Source organism: Thunnus maccoyii, chromosome 2 (genome assembly GCF_910596095.1).
Source record: "Thunnus maccoyii chromosome 2, fThuMac1.1, whole genome shotgun sequence".
NCBI lineage: Eukaryota > Metazoa > Chordata > Actinopteri > Scombriformes > Scombridae > Thunnus > Thunnus maccoyii.
The window spans coordinates 23659497-23687074 of NC_056534.1; the positions used below are offsets into that span (position 1 = coordinate 23659497).

General features: G+C 40.2%; 3 protein-coding genes and 2 non-coding genes across 12 annotated transcripts in view; 4 read left to right on the plus strand and 1 right to left on the minus strand.

The window, feature by feature from the left end:
• Window positions 1-7370, plus strand: part of LOC121908717 (microtubule-associated tumor suppressor 1 homolog) — a 69738-nt gene extending 62368 nt beyond the window's left edge. For all 7 annotated transcript variants that reach the window (XM_042428986.1, XM_042428961.1, XM_042428976.1 and 4 more), the window contains 8 exons: window positions 1747-1870; window positions 2119-2209; window positions 2887-2992; window positions 3183-3256; window positions 3908-4006; window positions 4754-4870; window positions 5127-5224; window positions 5923-7370. In XM_042428986.1, coding sequence (XP_042284920.1) covers window positions 1747-1870; window positions 2119-2209; window positions 2887-2992; window positions 3183-3256; window positions 3908-4006; window positions 4754-4870; window positions 5127-5224; window positions 5923-6136 — 923 coding nt within the window. In that variant the 3' untranslated portion in view covers window positions 6137-7370. The remainder of the gene's footprint in view (window positions 1-1746; window positions 1871-2118; window positions 2210-2886; window positions 2993-3182; window positions 3257-3907; window positions 4007-4753; window positions 4871-5126; window positions 5225-5922) is intronic.
• Window positions 7371-7372: 2 nt separating this feature from the next.
• Window positions 7373-14873, minus strand: LOC121908752 (fibrinogen-like protein 1). 2 transcript variants are annotated; one of them, XM_042429031.1, is made up of 7 exons: window positions 14520-14873; window positions 9312-9480; window positions 9005-9164; window positions 8828-8925; window positions 8660-8748; window positions 7970-8163; window positions 7373-7777 (listed from the first exon to the last, which is right to left on the minus strand). In XM_042429031.1, the coding sequence occupies exons 2-7, from the start codon at window positions 9421-9423 to the stop codon at window positions 7546-7548; spliced, it is 885 nt and encodes a 294-aa protein (XP_042284965.1). In that variant the 5' UTR covers window positions 9424-9480; window positions 14520-14873; the 3' UTR covers window positions 7373-7545. The 2 variants fall into 2 exon arrangements, with proteins under 2 accessions (XP_042284965.1, XP_042284957.1); XM_042429023.1 differs by lacking the exon at window positions 14520-14873 and adding an exon at window positions 9940-10179.
• On the plus strand, window positions 14707-14798 carry trnar-ucu. The gene is given in 2 exon segments: window positions 14707-14743; window positions 14763-14798. It is a non-coding gene; the product is annotated as a tRNA-Arg (tRNA).
• A 3459-nt stretch (window positions 14874-18332) lies between the features above and the next one.
• trnak-uuu lies at window positions 18333-18405 on the plus strand. The gene has a single exon. It is a non-coding gene; the product is annotated as a tRNA-Lys (tRNA).
• Window positions 18406-20796: 2391 nt separating this feature from the next.
• On the plus strand, window positions 20797-27576 carry LOC121884454 (scavenger receptor cysteine-rich type 1 protein M130-like). Its single transcript, XM_042393289.1, has 9 exons — window positions 20797-20834; window positions 21146-21436; window positions 22707-23009; window positions 23148-23465; window positions 23693-24010; window positions 24690-24992; window positions 25903-26220; window positions 26357-26677; window positions 27033-27576. The coding sequence occupies exons 1-9, from the start codon at window positions 20801-20803 to the stop codon at window positions 27059-27061; spliced, it is 2235 nt and encodes a 744-aa protein (XP_042249223.1). The 5' UTR covers window positions 20797-20800; the 3' UTR covers window positions 27062-27576.
• The last annotated feature ends 2 nt before the right edge of the window (window positions 27577-27578 follow it).

Here is a 27578-nt window from a genome sequence, read left to right on the forward strand (position 1 = left end):
GTCGTTTAACAAGTTAAAACAAAAACTTTTGTGTCTGCAGCCAACAGTAAAGGTGAGAGTCTGGCAAGTCAGGAGCATTTCCTTGATGGTGATCTGTTTTCTTTGTTCCAGTGACATTACCTGCGTTCACTGTGTCTCTCATGCTTTCATTCTGTATGAAAAGCAGTAAACCCCCCCCCCCCACCCAGGCAGACATTTTCAGACTGGAGAGATGAAGAGGGGTCCAGAAATGATGTCATGATTTTACTTTACCACTTGCCAAGCACCTGCTGTCACACACACACACACACAGAGTCTATGTTTTCCGGTGTATGATAAAGAACAAGCTTGTGTCTAAGCTGCTCTCAGCTGTCGCTGGCTTTTGTGTCTCCATCACCACGGTGACAGGCGCTCACACTCGCTCTATAGAGCTCCATTCAAAGGGGAACAGCAACTGTCCCAGCAGCAGCCAGTTGTTACTATATAGTTACATAAGGTAGAATAGTTCTATTACAGGCACAGTCAACGTGTGTACAAGGTGCTTTTTGATTCATTTACGTTTAAGTGATGGCATCAACATGTCCCTGGTATATGATGATGGTTCTGCTGCTCTATGTTACACACTTCACTGAGTGATACATCTCTGTTTCACAGTCTGTGACCTTTGCAATGGTCAAGATAACCACAGTCCCAAAAAACTAGTGTGGCGGGGGGGGGGAAGAGGGTTTAGTGAGTGCGACTTGCAGTGGTGTAAAAGTCAGTGAATTGCAGAGATCTTTTCTAGTCCAGGTGCTTAACTCTTTATCTGGATGTTTCCCAAAATATGTTTGATTTTGAAATCGACTTAAATTAACGTAGCATGTGATTGAAGGTGGAGACAGAGGGGAGCATGCATGTGCTTGTGAGAGTTTAAATTAGTCATGAGAGGAATGAATCCTGCTGCATACTTCTGAGCTGACTTGCAGATGTTAAGGGGTTGGATCGCTCGTCTGCCGTAAGAGTAATTAAACTGGAATGTGGTTGTCAGGGAATGCTGAGGAACACACACACACACACACACACACACACACACACAGAAAATCTGTTGTTCATTTACCTGTTGAGACAGTGACTGTTCCAGACATGTCCCTTCTCCTTACAGACTGGACTGACATAATGTTATGATGATTGCATTGGTGGCACTCATGGTAAAATGATTTATGGTAAAACTGTAAATGATCAAAATGGTAGCTCCATGATTGCTCCACATCTGGCCATGATTGCTTCACATCTGCCCTTTGAGGTTTTTCTAACTGTGTTGTGTAATAAATAGCTGATTCTCATTCTCATTTATTCTTTTTTTTTTTCCGACAATCTCTAGCTGCAGGTCAAACCCTGACACATTTGGAATAGTTGACTGCAATTAATCAAGATTTTCTCTCATCATTGTCAACCATGAAACTATTGTAAAATGAGGAAGATTATGTCATTGTTTAGAAGACGGCACTTGATCCAAGAGATTTAGATTGTTGGAAGGGCTTTTTGCAGCTCTGTGCTCTAATAATAATATCAGTCAGTGAGTTTAGTTTTCCATCACTGATCATGTTGAAACTTTTCTCTATTAAATCTTGCTGTAAAGAGTTTCACAAAACTAGATTATACTCTTCATGTAGTTTCTTGATTAAATAATAGTTCATTCCAAATGTCTTCAGTCCAGGTACTAACAAGTGTTCTCAGTACAAAAGTACAAACTAACTATCGTCTCCTGCTCTTCTCATCTCTGTGCAGTTGAGTCGTCTCAGAGCTGCGAGCGTCTGCAGAAGGAGAAGGAGGAGGTGCGCGTCAGCTTGGAGGAGGCCTTGAAGAGGCTAGAGGAGCAGCACAAGGAGGAGCTGGTGCAGCTGGAGGACAGGTGTGGAATTCACCTCTACTAACGTGTGCATGAGTGAAACACTCAGCCTCACATAGTGTTACTGTTTGAAATATTCTCTGTGAGTTATAAAGAGGTTCATACGGACACATCGAATGCAGGAGATGGTTTGAAATGGCACAGAAAACTCTTAAAAAATATAATGAAGGATGTGGAAATGTAAGCCTGCACTGATTCTCCTGTTTTCTGGATTTTATTTCTAATTGTATGTTTCTGTTTGTGCCGGTCAGATTGAGGAGTTTTTACCAAACAGAGTGGGACAAAGTCCACCAGACGTACCAGGAGGAGGCTGATAAATGTCGCATGTTGATGGAACAGCAGGTCAGAACACACACACACACACACACACACACACAGTCACACAGTCACACCTGTTGTGCATACACAGGCACAAGTAGTTGCCTGTTAGTCTCGTAAAATGTTCTTTGGCCTGCATCTCTCTCATAAAATTTTTATTATGAAATAATTACAGAGTGAAACATGACAGGTGTATTATTACATTTAATAGATTGATTAATTAATCTACAAGCAGTTTGACATGTGGTCTGTATTTAAAAGTTTCTCTTGATCAGCTCTCTAAATTTTGAACGTTATCTAAAATGATGGCAAGAGGTTGCAGAGTACTGACATGAATGGAAATATCTGACATTTCCCCCTCCTCAGACTGAACTCTGATTGGTTCATAGGGGCTTGGTGTGACTGTCAAAGCTCTGGTTTAGTATTGCCCTGATCTCACACCCTGATTGGATTCAGCACACAGCTGCTCATAAAAAAATCTCTGCCAGAGATCTATAACCATCACCATGGTTACATCTCTGATGCAGTTGATTGCAATTAAAAATCCTTCAGCATGAATGTGAGACTCAGGTTACTTGATGGTCAGCAATCACACGTCTATGCTGGAGCTGCTTCATGATCAGAGATGAACCTTTACTGGATCGGACTTCAGTATTTGGTGATTTCTTAGTGTGACACTGATCTGTATTTGTGTCCTGAAGGTGGAGGAGCTGAGGAGCCGACAGGAATTAGAAAGGAAGAACCAGGAAGTGAGTCACAGCCAGAAGATGGAGTCTCTCAAGCAGCAGTATGAGACCTCTATACAAGGTGTGTTCAGGACAAATACACAGCTTTCACATCTCAGCACTTTAAACAGTCAAAACTGAGGACTTTTCTAATTAAAGAATGAATTACTTTCATTTACTGAATGAATATTTTCATTATTAGTCATTAATTTATGTAATGTTGCTCAATCAGTTGATACATATGTGTTTGTGCATTTGTTTGTACATTTCAGAACTAAAGAGGATCCAGCAGACAGACCTAGAGAACCTGGAGAAAACACTGAAGGAGACTGAAACTTCTCTTTCTGTAAGTGTTGTTCATGTATTAATTCTTACACTAAGTTTCAAAAGAATGTACCCTATATGTATATAGCTGATAAGAGCAGGTGATCTTTATCCATGGGGACTTAGTGTCAGAGTAGTTAGAGGTTTCGTGTTTTGCTCACAGACACCTCAACAACACACACCAGCTGCTGCAGGAATCTAACCAGACTTTTCCAGTTTGGTTAGAAAAGATAGAAGAGTTGCTTGCTAACCACAAATATCTTTTCTGGTTGGTTTCTAGGAAAAAATGTGGAAATTCTGGAGCACAGCTGATGATTTATCATTGGAAAATTGTCATTTTTGTGTGCTGCTTAACTAAAAATTGAGTTGTCCAGTTTATAATGTTAGAAGCATAACATCCACTCCAAAAAATGTGACAAAGCTATGATAGATGACATAAGCAGCATGTCTACAATTTTCTACCTGCCACTCACAGGGGAAGTGTTTTAATCCTGCAGTATGTTTGCACTGATAAATCCCTCACAGCTCTGCACTACAGAAACAGCAGTTTAATTAGTTGACCTCCTACTGTTTTTGACTCTAAAGTGACTGTGTCGCTTTGTAAAGCTGAATGTTCACTTCATGACTTTTGTCTGTGTCCTCCTCCTTTCCACATGTCTCTCCCCCCCACCAGGAGAAAATATCTGATCTGTCAGCAGAGAAGGAGGATCTGAATGAGAAGCTGAAAGCAGAGGAGGAGAGGAGGAAGCGGATACTATCAGACAAGAATCTGGTAAAGTTTGTTACAGCTGTAATACACAACATTCAGCTGGCTGTCACATGACACTCTTTGCTCAGACAGATGACAAAGACTTTAGAGAAGTGTGAACGTAGATAACGATGAGAGGAATGTCAACTAAATGAAATAGATGGGATGTTGTTGCACACAGAAGAAACAAAGACAGATCAAACCTGTTTGCAAGATGTCAGGTTAATTGCACAACAGACTTCTCAAGTCAAGCCATCAAGCATCGTTCTTACTCTGCATGCAAGACTTGAATGAAGTACAACCAGCAGTGTGTGAGCTGAAGAGCAGTCCTCATCATAGTAGTGTTAACGCTGAATCTGTTTCTCTGCTACACATGACTTCCCTCTGCTGGTCAGGAAGAGCATCACACACTCAAACTTCCTTCTCTCTGTCTCTGTGTCCACAAAAATGACATGATGAGCATGATTACTGTTACTACTTCTAACATCTGACCACTGCGGATAAAACGCCTTGAAGATGATGTAGATAACATACATGTATATGTTGTGTCCATTAAGACAAAAGACCAGTGACTCATGCAGTGACTCGCGTCATTAACAGCACTCATCTCAGTCTGTTGCTCTGTCAATACGGATGCTTCATCTTTTAATCTGTCATGACTTGGCTCAGTATTGTTGTTGTCTTCTGTATCTTTGTCTGTGCTGCCATAGTGAGTCACTTTATCTGAGCGCATTAGCTTGCTCTAACCTGTGTTTGTTTATGTGTTTGCAGAAGGACTCCCACACTGTGTATCTGGAGCAGGAGCTGGAGAGTCTGAAGGTGGTGCTGGAGATCAAGAACAACCAGCTGCACCAGAAGGAGAAGAAGATCATGGAGATGGACAAACTGGTGAGCATCAATCTATCTGGATCACATATGATTATTTGGAGAGTTAGTTACCCATGATGGGGTTTTTCTTCTCTCTTGAGTCAAATACTGGGAAAAATCCTGAGTACATTTTTCTCTCTTTTTTTCCATTGTTTTGGCATAAAAATGTTCCAGTTTGAAGATATTGAATATGAGCACATAACATACAGTTCAGACATATTGACCTTCTTTAGATAGTCGATGCTGGTAGCTGACAAATCTTGTGTGTGTGTTGCAGGCGGAGACTAATGTGAAACTGGAGGAGTGTCTGAAGAAGGTTCAACAGGAGAACGAGGACTACAAGGCCAGAATGGACAAACACGCTGCTCTCTCCAAGTGCGTACTCCTGCTGCTCTGTGTGTGTGTGTGTGTTTTCTGCCACTGCTGTTAGTTATCCAGTGTCTCCATCTTTAGCTTCATTTCTTCATCCTGTAACCTGTAACAGTGTTTTACCCTCTAGGACAACACAGTGACTGACACAGTTTATGCATTAGTACCACATATTTAAATAGTCAAATAGTCACCTGTGATGTAGTTTTAACTCACTGTCTGTGGATTTTTAGCCCTTCCACAGTGAACAAAAGGTCAATCGTTTGTGTGTGGACTGAATGGTTTTATCTCTCATCTGAACTTTGTCTCACATTTGCCACAACTCATAATATCTGAGATAAAATAGTGGGATTTAAGCTTTTACACAACAGGAGAAACCAACTGTTACCCCGACGACAGCCACATGAAGGAAGTTTTTGTGATCAGTGTGTCATCTGACTAGTGGAAACTGGACATTTGTCAATAGACTAAGTACATTTTGGAGCACAGATGGTCAACTCAGCTCTGTCAGTTGCTTCCCAGGCTGGTTTGAGATATTCTGATCTTTTCAGAAAAGCTTTAAAAAAAGAGTTAAACACATTAGTAGTATGAAGCAGTTATTACAACCGTTTCAATCCAAGTCCAGTTCAATCCTTTCATAGGGTCTTTTATCTACATGAACCATGACTCTGTTAGCCACTACAGCTCTCTGTGTCCCCCTACAGGCAGCTGTCCAGTGAACAAGCCAAACTCCAGCAGACGCTGCAGAAAGAGTCCAAGGTCAACAAGCGTCTGTCCATGGAGAACGAGGAGCTGCTGTGGAAGCTGCACAACGGTGACCTGCTGGCTAGTCCCCGCCGCCTCTCACCCACCTCACCCTTCAGCTCCCCACGGAACTCTGCCTCCTTCCCCACTACCGCACCCTTGTCACCCAGATAACCCACACACACAACAAACAACAACCCCCTTCCTCTCCTCTGACCTCCCGATTCTCCTCATCATCACCTTTTTCAAGCCTCGCAAGGATCGAAGCTATTCCAAATACAGTGTTGTTGGATATGAATCCCATGATGAACTTGTACATTTTGAATAATTAGCATTAAAGACACTTGTTTTGAAAGTGAAAAGACATTACAGTGGCACAGATGCACTTAACGTCTGAGCGTGGGACTGGCCTTGCTCTCTATCAGTCTCTGTCTACCAAACGCCTGGTTCTCCAACAAACCTTTCTTCTTTTTCTGAAGAAAACCTAAATAACAGGCACACCTCAGGGTCTGTATATAACGCCTCACTCTCGTTATGACTATCCTTACCATTTTCTTTTGTTATGTTGTATAGTTTAAATTCAGCTCATCCTGTTCTCTTTCTGAAGAGGTGGATGAGAAAAAACCTTGGCTTCGTGGCGTATGTACTTGTGGAAACAGACTCAAAGTTGTTTGGGTTTGGCAAATCATAAAATGACGGGTATTTGTTGGTGGATTTATGTGGATTGTTTCGCCTTCTCCCTTTTTAAAGAGGACATTTTTTTCCCCAAAGAGTGAAGCTCAATCACTGTTCTGCTTTGGACCTCTGGAAGAAGTGAATGAACTTCATGTCCTTAACGAGGGCCAACAGGAACAAATATTCACTTTGTTCATCTGAGGAAGTGACCTGAACCTTTGATCCAATGAATATGTGTTCCTCCGTGTAAGCTCCTCACAACCGCTACCTTAATCTACTATGTGGAATGTAATCACCCTTGGATGTTAAGTCTGAGCGGGCCAGTTCAGGCACACACACACCCTCTCAGAGCCATATGCAGTTTATTTAATGAGGAGGGTGCTGGACAGGACCGTGTACCCACTCCCACCCCCATTTTACTTTTTCCCTTAAATCCCTGATTAACAAAGGAATCCGACCCCACATCCTCTAAAATCACCTCGTGCCCAAACAAACAAGGCAAAGAAGCTGAACTGGTGAGTTAATGTGTCTTTGCTTTGGGTCACATGTTAAATTACCACAAAACCTGCCAGTGATGGTTGCAGTCATTTCCACAGTGAAAACTGACACACACTGGCCTCTGTTTTCACTTTGTCTGTCGTTTGTCCTCAAAAAACCTCAGATGTGCCCAAAATGCCTCAGTGAACCATGTTCTGTTTTATTTTGGACACAGAATAAATACAATATGACATAAGATTACAGCAACATTGTTTTATTTTCAATTTTCATAAAAAAATACAATGATGCAAAAAGTGTAAAAAGTCAAACAGGAATACAGGAAAGAGTTTACCAAGTTTGTACCCTGTAACACATGTGACTGATGTTGATTACTGTATGTAAAGCAAGGAACAACTGTTGCTATCAACCTATCAGCCATGAGGACCATCAATGATGTTGCCTGCTGCTTTGCTTGGGTCGAGTTGTCCTGGCAACGGGGCGATGACCGGCGGCGGATGCTCGAGGTCAGCGGCTCGTACCATCATGATCACAGATTTGATGGAGTACCACCAACCGTGCCATGTGTACCACACCACCCCGTCATCAGTCATCGCTTGGTACGGTCCTTTGTAGTAATGACCATTGAGGTTCCCTGAAGCACACCTGCCATGAGGAAATAACAAGAGAGGAAAAGGAAAAAGATGAAACACACACATACATATATACATATATAAATATATAGCTATTTTAAACTTTGCTCCCTTGTTTTGCTCTGTTTATTTGTAACACTTACTTCTTCACGGCATAACTGAAGCACCACAGCAGGACTAAAGTACTAAACTAAAGTATCTGTACCTGCTGAACCACCAGCCTGACTTGCTGTGTTTGATACACTTGGCGTCGTCATTCAGCTGGTCGTAGGTGCTGAAATTGACCCCGCTCGACCCCAAGCCTGGACCGATCCATTTCTGCCCAGCAGAGGAGGGGTCATCAGACAGAGCATCCCCTGCATTCCCTGTGTATTCTCCCAAATGTAACTGGTACTGGTCCTTTGAATGGAAATGGGAGTAAAAGCAAATAGTTTCTATAAAATCATAAAAATGTGTAACAAAATAATCTAAGCTCAAGAAGGCAAGAGGGTTTAAGAAAAAAGACATGGAGTCAGATTGAGGTGAATGAATAATAAATTAGGTGAAGCAATAAGTTATGTGAAGGGATGAAAAGGAGGAAAATCATTTAATAATTTAAATATGAGAGAAGAAAAAGAGAAGAGAGGAGAATGAAAGGGAAGAGATGGAGAACAGCTGGCAGGGAGACCAAGCACAGAGCTGTTTCCACAGTAAAAGTCATGAAAAACAAAGAACATGCTTAGTCTAAATAAGACCCAACTGTTATGGGAAAAGAAGAGAGGGTGAGGTTAAAGAGATGCCTACAGAGTAGAGAAGGAGTGCAGTGAATAGATAGAGCTGGGAGATGATATGATAAATGAAGATAGATGGTCAGAAGTGATCAATTGTTAATGTTTCTCTTTTTAATCTTTTTTACCTTTTCATCATCCACTTTGAAGTTCTTGTACTCTGCATAGCGCTGATTACCCTCAAAGTCCTCCATGTCGATCCGCAGGTCGTAGTTTCCTAGAAGACACAGAGTTATACGGACAACCATCCTGTAATGTCTGACAAACCACCCACACACATGCAGGTACACACACACCTTGTGAGGTGATAAAGTGTAACGGTTCATTGCCAAGCCAGAATTCTCCATCAGGAGAGTAGAGGTCTCCAAATCCATGCTTGTACTCCACCCACGATCTGCACACACACATAGTACATTTACTGGCAGTGTCAAATTTTCTTGATGCATTCAGAGAGTAACTTTAACTCCACACACCTGTCAAAGCTCTCCTTGCCGTCTCTTCTCCGCTGAAAGACGGTCCAACCACCTCCATTGTTCATGTCACAGTAGACGCTCAGTGCGGTGGGAGAGCCATCTGGCCGAATCACATACAGACCACTAGCCACGTTACCATCTGCAAACACCTCGGAGCAGTCTGCACACACACACACACACACACACACACACATTATATATATATATATATGTCGTTAAATACTCAAATCAGACAGGTAAACAATTGGTTGGGTGCAGTGGAAGCCAACAGACTCATACCGTACCTCTCTTGGAGGTCAGTACCTACCTTTGTAGAGGTTGTCAGGGCCCAGGTGTGAGTTGGGTATGTTCTCCAGCTGCTGGGCCTGGCTCTTGTGGAGCTCCTTGATGTAGCGATGCTGGTCGTTGATCACATTCATCAGGCCCTGGATCTCTGCTTCCAGACGAACCACCTTCTCCTCACATGGCACAGGAGCCTGGACCGAGACAGAAAGACTCGGATAGTATCTGCACATCAAGGATTACCCCGGACTTTGAGTGAAGGATGCAAACAGTCAGAACCAGTCAACAACCTAGAAATATGTATAACTACAGTGACTAAAGACAGACAAGAAACATGTTACAACTGGACATAAATTGCAATGGTGCAGCTCTACAGCCGACAAACAAGCTGTTGTATAAAAGCTGTTCACAGTGAGGTCTGTGGATTATCCAATGTAACAGGAACACAGATTCTTGGAGAAGAACTGTTGTTTTGAAAATGGCATTTTTAAATGAAAAAAAAAAATCCTATCACCTCTTTTCTGTTGGTGTGAAGGCAGAAATCTCAGAGACAGATATTTCTAAACCAGCACACATAACACAAAACTGGAACATGGTATGATTCAAAATCCCATGACATGGTATAACATATTATTAATTATGGAGTATCTTACCGCCAGAGAGGCAGCCAGGTGAAGAAGAATGGCCACTGATGTCCTCAGCATTCCCATAATCAATGATCTGATCAGACTGGATCAATCTAACAAACTCTCTTGTCTCCCTTTGTCTGTACAGTCTGACTGACTGTACAGACTCTCCTCTGACCTGTTTGACAGTTTGAGTTTGCAGCATCACTTCACTGCTCTTTCTCAACAGGACTCTATTAGTCTATCCATCTCCCTGCCTCCCTCTAGTGGTTGGAGTAAATAGTCTTTGTGTTTGCTCCTAATGCCTCTTGAACTATCTTGAACAGTCAGAAGGGTGACTGCCTGGTGGGCCATGTGTCCCACAGGATACAACTACTGTAATTTCATTTGGATATAATTTAACTTATTTAATATCAGGGCAGGGAGAGATGGAGTTATGAATGTGTGTTATAAATTGAGATCACCAACATCCCCAACAACAGAGTAATTGTCTGTATTTATATAGTACAAAGTAGGGGTTTGCCCGAATACAAATACATTATTCGGCAAAGCACAAATAGTAGGTTTTATACGAATATTTGTTTCATACAAATATTTTAAAAATTATTTGTTGGGGGTGTTCCCTAGAGATAAAGCTGAGCTACTGACACAAGCAACACACAAGTTCTCTTAAAGACTCTCCATAACCTGTTGTTCCCCTTCTCCTTTCCACAAAATTAGGTTGTAAAAAAATAGGCAATAAATGAAAAGTGCAAAGCAATAATTGCCTTTAAAGTTCTTCCCTACACATTACACGATGTGCTGTCTCTGTGTTATGGCTGTACAAATAGATAGGTCTGGCTGCAATGAGGCGATGAGTAAAGTTTTAGCTCAGTAATCATAATAATTTTCTAAAATTAAGGGTGTAATAAAAACAAAAACAGGATTTTTAAGCCTCTTTCCACTCTTATTCAAATACAAATACAGATACAAATAATTTTGCTGCCTCAACAAATACAGATACAAATACAAATACTGGGATCTCTGCACATCCCCACTATAAAGTTGTAATTTTTCCCGCACTAAGCATCCCTCAAACCTTGCCGGATCCTCCTCTATGGTCCTGCTAAACCACTACTGATGTAATATATTTTTGTCCACTAGTGTGCGCTCTGTAGCCATTTTGGCAGAGTGTCTGTATTTCTGCTGGTTGACTCCGCGGGAAGTGAAGAAGCAGAAGCAGCGATTCAAACTTAATGACTAACTTCACTGAAAAGTTTATCCAGAATATATGTGGATAACATTGGTAATATTAATTGATATTAATAATAACGACCAACAACAAATAAATGTATTGCTCTGTCTCTCGTATTTGTTACTGACATTTATATAACTAACACTTCAAATATGACTTGTTTATTTACTGAGTTACATCGTGCACACCTGTGTTATTGTTGATCAGACAAACCCTGGCGTGGCTTTGTTTATCTGAATCAGTTTATCTGTCTAATTATATCAGACAGAATAATTCTTTGTGGGAATTCTGCATCTTGTTGTCTGAGCTGTCAGAAACTGATCTAGACTCAGAAGAGTTAGTTTTTCCTGTTTTCAAATACACGTGCACACTGAGATTTCACTAAGTTATTGACCTTTTACACTGAAATGTCATATTTTCATTTAATTTCTCTCATGCTTACACCCTACCCTTCATCCTGTCTGTCTCCTGTGTTCTGAGAACAGGCTGCAGGTTCAGTAAATCCAGATTTCTTTAGTTCTGTCTTTCTCTGTCTGAAATCAGTGCAGTTCAGGTTCATTTAGCTGCTGAACAACTATGAGGAGCATGTGGAGCAGCAGCACTGATAGATATGTTTATGAATGTATACATTTAATATTTTTTCTTGGTAAGAGCAGAGTCACAGACAGCAGGATGAAGTAGCTGCAGCTGAGCTACACAAACAACAGATACCTGCTCAGCTTCCTCATCATCACCTCTGACCCTCAGCAAGCGGCCTTCACTCAGGCCTCTAACCCTCCAGGTCTGATGGCTCCAGGATGAAGACAGCACACTGGGTCAGTGCATAGTTTCAGTTCAGCATCATACTTTTTCCACAGCTGATGAGTGCCAGTAATGTCACTGGGTTGTGCCGACAGTCAGCAGACACCCAGCCTGGTCTGAACCAAAAGTTTCTCTGTGATCACAGCGAATGGATACGTTTATAACTCTGTGACATCATCAGGAGATCTACATCAATGGACCTGATGCTGCTTGTCAAGTAAATATGCACTTGTGTTTATTTCATAGTGTGATGTTATTTTGTGTAAGTTGTTTTTACTTATGTTTATTTTGCTTGTCTGTGTTTTTTTTATTTAGTCTAGTAAAAGCTCCTGTGTCTCCTTGAACTGCTCTCATCTTCAGTCCTTCAGTGCAACATGGTGAAGAATGAAACTTTTACTGCTGTTGGTTCAAAAACAGACAATTTATGTTCATTATATCACATTCAGGCGTACTGACTTCTGTCCCTCCAGACTCTTCTGCTCATCCTCCTTCACCTCAGACCTCCATACATCCCTCCTCTGGTCAGACTGCAGCCTCAGCACCAGCTCTGACAGGACTATAACCAGCCATGTCTGTATTTATTTGTGTATTCATCAACAGCATCAACATATATATATATATATATATGTTTGATTTGATCAAATGTGTTGAATTATGAGTTCAATAAATGTCTTGAATCTATCTATTGTCTGCCTTGACTAGTTGTGGGAATAACATTCAGTGATCTTTACACAGACTGTTTAATGTTCATCAAAAATGACAAAATTAAGGAAATGTATATATGAAAAAAGAACATAATATTTAATAATGATAATTAATTAATAGTAATGATCATTGCCACTCTGGGACACTGCAGAAACAGATTATCTGTCATCTCAATGAGGCTTTCCAGGTTAAATGAAGGTTAAGTAAAATAAAAACAATGATAATGTCTTTAAATGGTAAATGACATAACTGTTTCATGGTCAGACCGCCTTTTATTCCAGTCAGAGCAGTCATCTACATTTTACACAACACAACTTTACTGTATGAGTGTTTGAAACACATTTGGACACATTTTTCGTTAATTTCTTTCTATGGTTTATGTTATCAAAATGATATTCACCCTGAACACACTGATAATAGTGAATCAAAATAAATCAATGACTACTTGAATAAATATTTCCATATTAACTGTAAAATGGTGCATGGTAGCGGTATAAAACACCACCAGAAGTCCCGCCGCGGCTGCAATCAGACTCTTCTGTGAAAACCATGGATGTATCATTGGAACTCTTATTCTACATCCATGGTGAAAACTCGCAAACAGGACTCCTCTGTAGTGCCGCCTTAGCCACGTGCCATTATCCAGAACAGCTTCTTCCGTTTTTTTTCAGCGTAAAAGCAACATCGTTACAAACCCACAACACTCAAACATAAAAATCAACGAAATATTAAACAAGATTCTGACACAGGGACCCTGTAAAGGGGCCTAAAGATCGCGTATAAATGCAGAAACCATCCTATGGCCCTCATCTATTCACCACAGTAACCTTGGAGCCTTTGACTCTCAAGCATCTGAAGCTGCTGTCAGTCTTGTATAAGTATTTCTTTTTTCTGTTTCCACAATTTGTGCTGCGCTCAGACATTGAATCCTTGACTACCAATCTACCGTCAGCTACAAAGAACAAATGAAGGGTTTAAAATTCAGTGCAACAAATTCAATATTTTTTGTGTCACTGGATGCTGAATCAGTCCACTTATGTAACTTAAAGCTCCTCTTTTTTTTAACAGCTGTTAATTTGTTTGGCCAGTGTTTAGACACATACATCTAGTCAAGTTAAAGATACATGTATGTCAAATCAAATGGAGACATTTGAGTCAAAAAATAACTATAGTGTTTAACATACTGGGTAGCAAAAGTAACTGTTAAACAGTGTGTCCACATATTTCCAGATTGTCAATTTTACTATGCAGGTGTAAAATCCACTAGAGTTCCTATAATGTTCATGCAAACGTGTTGTAAGATTATGTAGCCATCTCAAAGAAATGTTCAATTAAGAGTATGTTTTGTGTGGTTGTGGTTCAGTATGCAACCTCTATAGTTATCAGATGCTACCTATAGTGGTAATTCACGTTATATAATTGTTGCAGTGATTTATTAATTTATCCTGATGCAGTTGTTGCTTTGAAAAATGTTGCTCTGTTATTTTGAAGGCTCACAGAGCCAAACAGGAAGTCTGATCAGGTTCGTACTGTGCCATGGAGACTGTTGGGACAAATACGATTACGGTCCACTGTGCTGCCTTGAATACGGACACAAACAGAAATAAAACTCAACTTCTTAGCAGAACTTATTATACAGAGTGTAAGACCGATGCCTTATATGAGAATCCAGTCACAGAGCGTAGTGGAAGAGAGGCTAGCGGCCTTCTCCAAAACCGCTAACGTTAGTTACTCTAAACATATAAGAGGATACGCGTCCATGCCCTGAATTGTTGTGCCTGCGGGTTTTCAGGACAGTGAATGTAATATTATTAACGCCAGTCCCGACCAGGACGGCGCTCTGAGAGCTGATATGTCGACTCCTTACCTTTGTCCGTCCCGTTACTGCTAGTATACTTGTCGAAGTACCAGTAAAAGGTTTCTTTCAATTGTACACCGTGTACTGCTTTACATTACTTTATGCTAAGTACTTAGGAAGTTACAAAGGGAATAATGAACGCTAACTGTTAGACTGTGAGAAGTTAAATCTGCTTATACGGTTGTTGTCAACAGGTGGCTCCGTGGCGCAATGGATAGCGCATTGGACTTCTAGTCAAGCACTTGAGAGGTGATTCAAAGGTTGTGGGTTCGAGTCCCACCGGAGTCGCACTTTTGTCACGTATCGTTTGACTTGGGGCAGGATTACACAGGCATGTTGCTTCTTCCTGTTCTTCTGTTTATGTTGCTTATTTAGAGTCTGTTGTATATGTTCATTGTTAATTTCATTGGTTATTTTGTTTTATTTCTACTTAAGTATACACACACATATACACACATATATATAGCCTATATATGTATACAATGCTGCCCTGTTGTTAGCTCTATTTTCTCCTCCTCTTCCTCCTCTGCCTTCTCTCTCAGACAGTCCTCCTGAGTGTGTTTATGTTGCAGCTGCTGAGGACTGTTGGACTGATGGCGTTCTCCAGACAATATTCACATATGAGAAGCTGAAATCGGAGTATTTAGTCTTTTTTTGTTCTTAAAAAATGACTCCAAATTGTCCTGAGAATTGAGTTGTTGTTGAAATCAGCTGAAAATTCAGGCATGACAGAGTTGGACAGAGGAGTGCCAGGAGGAGTTTGTTGTGTTGGAGTACAGAAAGTGTAGCTTAGTTTTATCTAAAAGATTTTCAAAGTCATGGCTGAATATTTCCCTGTTTTGACAACAATTCTCGAAGAGTGATTTCACATTTCAGAGTGACATCAATAACAAACAGACTGGATCAAGTGAAAGATAAAGAAAAAAGTTTTATTTCTCTATATAGTCCTTCCCATAATGTTGTCAGACACTTATAATAACAATCTGAGCCTGTCAGTGGCAAAAACACACACTCAGTGGATGCATGTTGACGGGGTGCCATCCCCCCAAAGGAGTACATTGCCATTTGCAGCTTTCGGTTGAAGCTCTCTTGCTGAATACTGGACCAATATCAAAAACTGTCGTCCTCATTAGTCACTTAGACATAAAAAGATGGGAAAATAGGGTCCAGGTTGAAAGTTTCCCTTTAAAGGATTCACAACAACACACTACATAGCTATTTTTGTGATGCAAATACAGTTAAAATAAACACACTTGATACTGTGACAGCTGTTTCTGTTTCAAGGAGGGAAGTGGATCAAAAAGCAATCAATTAATTGTTTAGGTGTAACGGAAATAACCAGAGTGAATACGACTTTAAGTGGATGAACAGAAATATGAGGCATTAACCATCTACTTCCGCACCCTTCAGTTCAGTTGGTGTGGACAGTGTAGCAGATGCAGAAAAAGTCTTGCCAATTATTTATATTTTATTTATATTTTGGCAATATACAAAAACTGGTGTTAGTAAAGGCAAAAATAATCCATTTGTTACTTCAGCTGCTCATTCTAGTCTTATATAGTGAAACAATACCTAAACAAATGTTTATAACCGTGTATTGAAATGTTTCTAATATATGACAATTATATTTCATTCACACACATGCATTTATTTTGAAGGGATTAGTAGTCAGTTGTCACAGTCATTACAATATAGCCTAAGCAGGAGAAGCAACATAGCAAACTGTTAACATGCATTCAAGTGTTTGTAACTGAAGCAGCTGGAATTTGTTTTCATTTCATCCATACAAGAAAATAAAGATTGATACTTACCCTCATCATGATGGGTATCAATTCATAGTCACTAGCACAATAAGTAGAGCACCAAACACAAACGTGGTGAGAACACGACCAGAACATGGTCAACATGAGAAGGAAGGGTTTAAATGATGCTTCAGTGTGAGAGAACAATTCAGGCGATGCAGGATGTTTTTGTTCCAGAAGTCTGTGGTAGTAGCTGTAAGACACATAAAAGAATCAAAATAAAATAGAGACTGAATAGAAAATACATTTAATAGCAATAATTATATTGTTCTAAAAATATGTCTTCATTGTACTTAGGCTAGTATGAATAATATCACCACTGAAATGATTTAACTTTTCCCCCTTTGGTGTACTAAAACACGTTGGCTCCCATGACAGCATGTATCTACATGTATCTATGTACCTTTTTCACCAAAAAGAAAAAGGAAAACGAGACCCACCCATGGCTTCAGCAGGAGCTTGTGAGGTGGAGGAGGAGGGTCAGAGGCTAGGTGCTGCTTCTTTTACAGGTATTGTTGTAGCTTGTGCATCTTAGTCACTGGAGCACAGCCTTTCTTCAGTTTAAAGGCTGCATAGCCATCATCCGTGCTGTCCCAGATCTCTCCACAGGTGAGCCAAAACCGACCAGCTGGTCATCCTCTGATGCTGCTGCTGCTGTCGCAACCAGCTTGATAGCTGAGAAGAGGTTGGATTTCTCTAAAGCTGAGGGCATAGCTCACAAATGACAGTAGGCTGTCCTTGCTGTGTCCCTCTGCCATGAAGACTCCTGCAACTTCTTCCTTTTCATGACTCTTGAGCAGGTAGATGGCATGCCTGATGTCATTCTCAAGGAGCCAGCAGAAAGACTTCCCCTTGTATTTCCCAAACTGCAGGATATTCTCTCCAAACACCTCTGTTTTGTCTGAGGCATTTGTGCTATACAAACTAAATTGTACATATCCAAAATTACATTTTCACTAGTCACAATTTATATCTTTTTTTCTTTCTTGCAGGGTTTACTACAAGCTTTTCCAGAGAGTGGGTCAATGAAATTACATTAGAAGTGGGAATTTGTATGAATAATATCCTTAATGAAGTAAAGCAGCATGTCTATAACTTTAAGGGACTGTAGAAGACAGATGATATGCTGAAGTTTTCAATAGATTTCTATAGAAATAGATTTTTAAAAAATTCTTTCTCCCTCCCCCTCTCTCTCCTTCCAGCTAGTGAAGGTGTTTTGCCAGAGGCACGTGACTGCACCAATATGAATGTCAGTCCTGGACAAGGTAAAATCAGTTCGAATCCTTTCACTGACAACGTGGGTTTTTAAAACCAGCTCGCCTCACGAGGCTGTTCACAGACAGAGCTGGGCACACCCACTGCCTATTGATGCGGGTAGTGGAGGCGGGGCTGTAGTGAAAATGCTTCTTGCATATTTGTAATTCCAGCATGGCAAACAATAAAAAAAAATGAGCAACTTTGAAGTAAAAAATATGATTAATACAAACTTGATGTGCCAATATTTTCTAATTACATTTCTTTTTTAAACAATCGCCAAAATAATTAGATTACGTTTTATTGGTGTTTTGTGTTTTTCCCGTTTTACCCATAGATTTAGGTTTTACCTAAAGGCAGATCTGGAAAACTCCTGCAAAGAAGAAGAAGAAAAAGGAGAACTTGGCCGATGACATCAGTTAGGGGCGTGGTCAAGGCAAAACATCCCGTCATTATCATAGGAAACGAAAACTCGCGTTACGTTTGTCTTTATTGTAAGAAACAAGTTGACAGATACCGTTAGAATATAAAATATACTGTATACTCAGCTGATCCGCAGCGCTGTAGTGTTTAGTTAGGATGACATAAGTTATCTTATCCATGGTTTCAGCTTCCCTGCACAGCTGCTTATGTGTGCCTGACGAAGCGTTTTACACTGACATCTGGTTATCAGAGAACCTTGATCATTATATAAATACTTTAAAAAAAAAACCTATCATAAGAATATATTTCTACAAAAAAGATGATCTAAATGAAGTTTCCCAGAGCCCGGATAGCTCAGTCGGTAGAGCATCAGACTTTTAATCTGAGGGTCCAGGGTTCAAGTCCCTGTTCGGGCGGTAGTCGTTTTGGCAACTTCAGTAATCGCGATGCAAGTTCTTTAGTGATGGTACTTAAGACAATTACAGTTAGAGGACACGTTCACGTTTTTTAAAATCTACAAGACCTGTGCAAGGTAAAGTAAAGCCAGTGTCATGTCCTTCCTAAATGAAAAACTACAGAGTTTACAGATACGAGTGACTAAATCCTCAGTATGTCTCATGTCTGAAGAGACGTGAGACATGTTGTATAAGATAGAAAACATACAGTAGAAATATCACCACCATGCTGTGAAAATCAAACACATCAAGACAATAGCGACCAACTGTCACCATCATGTAGCATTTGCATGTTTTCCATGTTCTACATACAAACCAGAGTTTTTGCAAAGGTATGAAAATACACTGAATAATGAATAATTTCCAATGACAATTTTTTTACATTTCATACACAGGGTAATTCATTGTATAACACTGAGACTAAGCCATTGAGACTAAAATAGAATAATTGACATGAAATGAATAAATTAGCAAACTAAGAGAAACAAAGAAAAAGTTAAACAAATTCTAAGTTACACACAAGGTGGAAAACTATATAAATATAAAAACAAGACTAACACTTTCTAATGAGTTGTGGGCAGCAGTAATTTTGTCAGTGAAAGACATATAAAAACATTTCCATTGAATGATTGTACGATTTCATTTTAATCTTGACAGTCATACTGCTCCAAAGTAAAAGAAAGTTATCTTGACAAAATGATGAGCTATTGGAGCACACTGTCAGCGTGTTCAGTGTGAATATTGAGTCTTAAAAACAGCCCCCTTATGTGTATTAATTAGACAAGACACTCAAATAGATTCCTTGCTGTTTTCGTTTACATCATATCTCATCATTGCATATAGTAAACACAAAGTCTACATCCTATATGTTGGCAAGCAGAGTTAAAGTGGGATTTCCCTTCACAATATCCTCAAGAGTGTTGCTGTTCACTACAAATGTAAGCATGCAAACAGGAATCAGTTGGGCTCAAAGACAGAGCAATAAGACTGGACTCATGCATGTACAAGCAAATATATTATTTTGATTAAGGTTAGAGCCACTTTCACAGCCACTGTTAAGCTTTAGGGTTGCAGGCTCCTACATAGTGAAAAGGTCAATATGACTGTTGGTCATGTTGGTGAGGCAACCGGCTGTAAGCTGCAGGTATGACTATGCAAACTAGAGTGTTGTGCATAAAGAGTGCAGAGTACAGCCCCGCTGTGTTCATTGAGCAAACTACCTAAACTCAAACTGAAGTGTAGGTTTAGATTCAGGTTTACATGAAATCAGAGCAGAATTAAAAATGCTGTCAAGCCATCGGAGTTTGGTTTTCAAATGGTCATTAGTAGGATTTTGTTGTTTTGTTCTGCTAACGACAGAGACCTCCAGTCTAAAACCAGAAGAAAAACATCCAAGTCTGTCCAATGGTGAGTAACTGCGCTAAAATACTGCTTATTGACAGTAACAAAACCATTAAGTGTGAAAATTGAATGGATTACCGTACACAGAGTATACAGTACGGACGTAATACTCTACATCCATGTGGTTTCTTATAAGTGTTGATTTGTTTTAATGAGACAGACTCATTTTATCGTTGTGTAAGACTAAAAACAGTCTGCTGAAGTCAAGGGCAAGAGAATTCATTCCCACAGAATTAAAATAAATAATAATAAAAAATTCTGGTCAACATCCCAAAGTTTTTAAAGACACAAAATATGCCTGGCAGAATTTTAGGTAAATGAGCATAAAAATGACACCTAAGACATCTAGAATATTTCCATTTGATGACCTGATGCAGCATGGACACACACATGGACACCATGACAAGTATGAAACAGAAACAGATCAGCAGGTTGTGTATGAGTTATGGGAACTGCACTGCTCCTTTGTTAAATGCAATTGTGAAACAAAATGCAGTGGTTGCAATCTTCTATGATTAATAAATTACACTTTTTGCTATAATTCCAATATTTTTCAGATGTTTTCTGATTCTCATGGACTTTTCTTAATTCAGGATCAGATTTCTAAGAGAAGGGTGTCTGAGTCTTTACTGCCTTCTTTCCCTGTTCAGCGCCTCATGATGCTCGGCTGGTCGGAGGAGACAGCCGCTGCTCCGGCAGGCTGGAAATGAAGCACCATGAGGAGTGGAGAACATTGAATGTCAAGGACAAAAGGGCTGAAGCCATGACTAAAGTCAGGTATGCACAAGTGGCGTGCATGCAGATGGGTTGTGGCTCTGTAGTCTCCATAACAAACAATAACAACAACACTAACCAGGAACCAGCATGGGAAGTAAATTTCAGCTGCCGTGGCACTGAGTCAACCCTGAGAGAGTGCAACGACTCCACAACACGCAGAAGAGTGCAGGGCAAAAACATGACAGCCTCCAGCCTGGAGGTGATCTGCTCAGGTAACACAGAGAAACTTTTGGCATCAAATTGTATTTTCATGTCAAATTACAAATATCAGTTTTAGAACAGTTTTACTATTTTCCCAATCAAGTTTCCACATCAAATATTTACCCAAATCCTTCATAGTCCTGTTTTAGCTGCAGAAAAGTTGCATGAAATTGTAACTTTCCCCCATATTTATACAACCCAACCAAGCAACACCTTTTTAAACAAACTTCTGGAGAGAACAGGATGCACGAACAAAACTCATATGTCCATTTTAAAGGTTCTCTTAAATTAAACGTCTCTCTGTCTCTGTGGTTGTTTGCAGAGTCTGTGAGGCTTGTGGGTGGATCGCGTGTTTGTTCTGGCAGTGTGGAGGTGAAGTCTGATCAGGGTTGGGCCCCAGTGTGTGAGGATGGCTTTGACTCTGAGGCTGAAAAGGTGGTCTGCAGGGAGTTTGGCTGTGGGCCTCCAGTGCTCATTAGGTGGTCGTTTGTGAGAGAAGTAAAGCCGGTCTTATCAAAAAAGTTCCAGTGTAAAGGCAACGAGTCTCGTCTCCAGGACTGTGCCAGCTCAACCCGCAACAACTGCAAACCAGCTTCTGGAATTTCATGCACCAGTACTGTACACATCTATCAGTTTTGTTTTTTCAGACCTAATGTGAGCTAGTGAACCATTGTGTAATGTTTATTGTATGCATTGTGAGAATAATCCCCTCCTTTTCCATTTGACATATTTACAGTATAATTTACAGTATACATTAAATAATAAGTACTGAATTTTACATTGATACCCAGTATAATCACACTAAGCACAGCAACAGTTCATTGCACTAAACAGTGCTTGACATGACAACTCCACAGGCTTTAGCAGTGCTGGAGCACTGGAGTCAGCCGTATAACAGACACTGTTAGCGACTAGCTGGTGAACATAGTGGAACATTTAGTAGCTTTAGAGCCAGATATTTCTCTCAGGAGCCAGTGGAAACCAAAAACAGAGCTAAAAGGAAAGTGAATATTGGATTTACATTCATCAGGTGGCCAGAACCATGACTGAATGATACTGTTGCCCCAAATCAACTGCATATGTAAAGAAGCAACTGTGCTAACATGTTCACCAACGACTTTATAAGATCATAATATGTCAGTATTGTGTTTACAGCTTGTTGCGCTGCCCCCAAGTGGCCAAAGAAACCAAACAAAAAACTATGAACGCAGCTTTAAAGAAATGAGTAGTCAACTAGTAGTCACTGCAGCTTTACTGTCCCTCTGTGGGTTAACTAATGAAGAATTATTTTTTAATACCCTATTTGTGAAAAAATATTCTATATATAAAAATATTCTTAGTTGACCAAGATCCAGTTAGGACCAATCTACAAATCCTTTTATATGACTAATGGAGTAAAACTAAAGGCAGTTCTACTAGTAACATGGCACAATACATAAAATTGGTTTTACCTCATGAAAATAGTGACCTCATATCTGTCTTGTTTTCAGCAGAATATATTCACACTTTCTACTGTGGTCACCAGTGTCTCTGATCTCTGATAGCAATCTTACTATTTTGTACACTCAGGTAGCACTTTAGCAACTATTCCCTATATTTTGACAGCAGCCATAAATGTATGCCAATCAAAAGCTTGAGTATTATTCAGAAAAAGGTGAATTTCAGTGATAATATGAATATTTATAGATAAACCCAACAACAGCTACTGACATGGTGACTGATAAAAAACACTAGGAATTTGGGAGGGGACAGCATGTGTGGGGAGACCACATACTCACACCAAGACCAACGTTTTTTTTTAATGCAAACAATACACAGACTGCATGAAACAGTGTGAAACTTCCTTTTGGCAGGTGTGCACTGACTCTCTTCTCTCTGTCCAGATCCTCATGATGTGAGACTGGTGGGGGGAGAAAGCCTCTGTGCAGGCACACTGGAAGGAAAGCATGATGGAGAATGGAGGCCCCTGAGTGATTTACGGTATTTCTGGAAACCACAACACTCCGCTGAGGTTTGTGAGCAACTGGGCTGTGGAAGTGTAATCTCAACAGTGGAGCATCATCTGCAAAAAAGTCAGCATGTGTGGGAGCTGTCAAGTGACTGTCATGACAGTCGAATTGATTCTTCATTTTGTAAATCCTGGCATGCGAGTGGTTCAACCATATCAATGACTGTGACTTGTGCAGGTAATTTATAAAACACCAGTATGTATGTATCTATGCAGACTGAGATTCAGATTGAGTTTGTCTTCAGCTTCACCAGCCCTCAGGTCCACAAGCTGTTAATATAAAGTATTCTTTTTAAACAACTCTCTCTCTCTCTAGAAACTGTGAGACTTGTGGGAGGCCCTAAAAGATGCTCAGGCAGGCTGGAGGTGAAGTCTGGTCCATCATGGGCATCAGTGTGTGAGTCATCCTTCACCCCAGAAGATGCACAAGTTACCTGTAGTGAGCTTGGCTGTGGGTTTCTACTTGAATTCTATTCGAGGGATTACAGCAACCTTCTTCAAAATACAGAACACACCCCGAGCCCGGTCTTTAATTGTGGAGGCAAAGAGAAGCATCTTCTGGACTGTTCCACAGACACACTCAATGCCACAGAACAGGAATGTGGAATGTGGAGGACTTACATGACCTGCATAGGTACAAAACAATACAAATGTATCCAAAGTTTGATGCTTTGGATATATTATTTGACATAATGCATTCAAATGCCCCTAGAGATAGATTAGAGACTCGGCATATCTCCTCCTCTGACAGACCACATGCAATGGATTTTTTTTTTCAGCTATGGATCTAATATATTAATGCATATTGGCTAACATGCAAAAAATGTGAGTAATCCCTTAACTCTCTTTTTGTCTTTGCAGAACGTCCAGTGAAGCCTTTTATAACCATATACACCCCGCAGCATGTTTTTGATGAAGACCCTCAGCTTTTTAAGGGCCAACGTTTTGCCATCTCTTGTTCCACTAGTACAGTTTTGAAAATACTCTCCATCCGCCTAAAATTTAGAGTTGGCAGTGACCACCCTACTGAGTGGACCCAGCCAGCTGTTGATGGTACCGCCAGGTTCTTCTTCCCTGCTGCAGAGGATGCACACCGAGGGACCTACCAGTGCGATTACAACTATGATTTCAATTCAGACGTTTTCTCTGAACCGAAGACCCTCTATCTCACTGTGAAAGGTAAACCTGAGTTAATAAGTGCAGCAAAGTATCCAGTTTATTAAGTATCCAGTTTCTTAGTAGTAAGAATGAGAATCAAGACAATATCTACTGTCTGCTGTCTTATTCTAGCCAATATAAGTATGTAGGCTTTATTTTGATGAGCATCTGACACTGAAGGAGAGTGTTGGGGTTTTAACTAAGTCAGCATGTAGAGTGCTGAGATCAATACTGAACAAAGTCAAACTATGTATAGATCTGGATTCCCTGTGAGTATGTCTGAATAGCAGCTCACTAGGAAGATCTTTAATCAGGACATTTTTCATGGACATCCCCCGACTGCTGAGGGGAAGTCTTTATTTTGTATGATTTAACATTTTTTTCTCACACAGTGCAAAATCTGATGCAAGGCGCAAACTGTTGGTCTATTGATGTTGGGTATGAACCTAAATGACAAACATATTGTCTCATAAAAATAACATGAATAGAACCTTCTGTGAAGAAAAATGTAACTACAAAGGCAAGATCTCTGTGTGCAGTTACATTCAGGTACATTACTGCTAGCTGTAGAAACAAGTAGGTTTAACTGTGTTCCTGAGGACCTTTATGTGCATTACATAATAGACAACAACTACTACTACTACACGCAGTTATGCAGTTTTATCTGAAACTTGGCTTGTGACTGATGTTTTAATTGCAGAGCTCCATGATGTGAGGCTGGTGGATGGATTCAGCCGCTGTGCTGGCAGGCTGGAGGTGAAGCATCAGAAAGAGTGGAGACCGGTGAGTTACCGGCACTCCTGGAGTCTGAAGGAAGCAGCTGTGGTGTGCAGTCAGCTCAGCTGCGGCTCGGCTGTTTCAACCAGCAAAGTCGACAACTCGACTGAATTTCTGCCTGCATGGCGCTTTTATTCTGATTGTGACGGCTCTGAGCATGCACTGATGGATTGTGGGACGGTGATGGAGTGGTCTTCCTCTTCTACTGTTGAAGTGGTCTGCGCAGGTGAGAATAGCAGCAGTGTTGTCTTTACATTTAGCTGAGGATGATTTGAGTTACAGACAATGGATGTCTTTAGTTACACCTCCATGAGTCTATGGAGGCAAGTCCATGTTCCAAGTCTATGTTAAACAAGTCAGGTGCCCAAATGAACACTGATACATGTTTTTCTTGCTATAATCGTTCCTCCTGTTTATGCTGACCATTAGAAGTTCCCTATGCACAATCCATAGTCCTCCTTATGTGCAAAAATGTATTTAAAAATTTATCTGAAGCTAATATGAAGCTTCAGCATCCAAATGAGTCAAATCAAGTAGATATCTTTCAACGTCACAGTCTTTTTAGTGTCAAAGTTCCTCCTTTTGTTACTATACTTCCACCGCAGCTCAACAGGGAAACACTGTCCGAGGAAACACAAAGAGGGAATTTGATGCTAAAGAGACTGTAAATGTGTCAGATATCCACTTAATATGACTAACTCAGACTGCTGAAGCCTCATATAAGCTTCACATCAACTTTTAAATGCATTTTTGCACAAAATGACTGTGTGGACACACTGTGGATTTTGGCCTCCATCACTTACATTCAAAGCGAATTTGAAGGGGATCTTTTAATATCCAGTATGAACAGGAAGAATGATCACAGCGAGGAAAACTTCTTTCACTGTTTATATGGACACCTGACTGTTGTTTTAAGACACACTTGAAAAATTGTGAACTTGTCCTTTAAGTCTCTGTAGCAGTTTTTATTGCAAAATCAAAGACTGATTTGTTCGATTCTGTCAGATCATTTATCTCTTTTACCAGACTTAATACTGTATCAATGCTCCTGTTGTAAACCACTAGAAGCTGGAAGATTTCCAGCAGAGAGAAGCTTGTGTATTCCTGCATTCTCCTATTTTCTTCTTTTCTTGCAGACATCCTGCTTCAGCCGAATATAACTTTTTACTCTGTGCTGCCTAAGTCTGATGACCAGGAAGTGCAGCTCATCATCGGCTACAGCTTCACCATCAATTGCTCCACACAGCCACAATACCCCGGAGGTCACTTCAGCCTTATCTTCAACAGTCTCAACCAAACCCACAGCCAGACCCAGCCAGCTGTCAATCACTCTGCCCTCTTTACGTTTACTGCAGCAGAGGAGTCTCAGGGGAACTACAGCTGTGTTTATCACAACTTTATTTTCAATCATAACTACTCCTCTCAGAGCCAGAGCCTCTCTATCACTGTCACAGGTAGGAGAATTGGATTTTTAATTTCCTTGTAAATCATTGAGCTGTATTATAAAACAATATAACAACAAATGATGTGCTAGATGTGATTCTTACTTGTGTAAACTTACCTGCACTTTTCCTGCTAACTCCTGACTAGACTTTATAGATGTGATGTTGGATGATGGAGTGATCAGAGAGGACTACAGCAGTCCCTGTGCTGGAAAGCTGCTGGTGAACTACAAGGGTGAGCTGAGACTGCTGAGTGCAGAGTCCACAGTCTGGGACCTGAAGCATGCTTCTATGGTGTGTAGACAGTTGGGTTGTGGTGCTGCTGTTTCAACCAAAAGCGTCAATCTCCTCAATAAGGAAATTATGTGGCGTTTTTTCTCTGACTGTGATGGATCTGAGTCTGCGCTGATGGATTGTGGAGCTGCAAAACAATGGCTTTCCTCCTCATATGTTGAGGTGGCCTGCACAGGTGAGACATTAACAAGCACTAGGATGAACATAGATACTGACCTCTTATCTGGCTTGTGCCCTCTGGTTATTCCAATGCTTAAATTAGAAATGTTTTTGAAGTGTGTTTTGGTTTGGTTTTACTTCTGAGAGTAACTTGCCAAAGTGCATTAAATGTGTTCCTACATTAACATTGTTCAAAAGCAGACTGAAAACAATTCCTACCCGGATGATTTTTTGTGTTTAAACTGCATCTAATTGTTGTAGTCATTTGGCCATTTGTGCATTCATGTATATGATGTTTTCCTTGCTTACTAAAACTAACTGTTACAGTTGAGGCAAATGTAAAAATAACTACTCATGCTGTGTCTTTCCAGGCCAACAGGGGACACCAGGCAAGAAATGAGGACGTGAAGCAGGAATGTTGAAACCTGGATGGTCTTCTTCTAAGACGTAGAAAGACTCCTACAATCTACGTTATATTAGTGTTTAGTTATTAGAATAGATTGTATTGATTAACTGCAGACAGTGGGAGGAAAATGGGTGAGAAATGGATGATTGTTACAAGCAGGAAGTGAGATTAGGCTGTACTCTTCTTTTATTCAGGACTAACTGTACTTGAACCTCCTACAAAGCAATAACAGGAGTAACCGTGTTATCCCTTTCTACCTTAATGTGAAGCTTTTGTTTCAGTCACTAAGATTTTTGGTTTATTTTTCATGAACTTTGTATTGCAATCTATAATACATGTTGACTATGTGTTTAGCAACAAGGTATCACCAATTTGTGGGTTCCTGTATGCTATCATGTGAATGTAAGTGATGTAGTTTATGTTCTTAATATTATACTGTTATTACAGGATTGCTACAAAATTAAATAAGACAGTAATCTGCTTCAGCTGAATATAATTTTTTACTCTGTGC

What these genes read in the sequence shown, in the direction of transcription:
- LOC121908752 (XM_042429023.1), bottom strand. Translation starts at nt 9,996, where the DNA reads ATGGGAATGCTGAGGACATCAGTGGCCATTCTTCTTCACCTGGCTGCC. An exon ending in CCCTGACAACCTCTACAAAG is followed by an intron (nt 9,165 to 9,311) that starts GTAGGTACTGAC and finishes GTGTGTGTGCAG; the next exon opens with ACTGCTCCGAGGTGTTTGCA. An exon ending in TCAGGCTGGTGGTTCAGCAG is followed by an intron (nt 7,778 to 7,969) that starts GTACAGATACTT and finishes TCCTCATGGCAG; the next exon opens with GTGTGCTTCAGGGAACCTCA.
- LOC121884454 (XM_042393289.1), top strand. Translation starts at nt 20,801, where the DNA reads ATGACAGCCTCCAGCCTGGAGGTGATCTGCTCAG. An exon ending in TGTTGAAGTGGTCTGCGCAG is followed by an intron (nt 24,993 to 25,902) that starts GTGAGAATAGCA and finishes CTTTTCTTGCAG; the next exon opens with ACATCCTGCTTCAGCCGAAT. An exon ending in CCTCTCTATCACTGTCACAG is followed by an intron (nt 26,221 to 26,356) that starts GTAGGAGAATTG and finishes ACTCCTGACTAG; the next exon opens with ACTTTATAGATGTGATGTTG.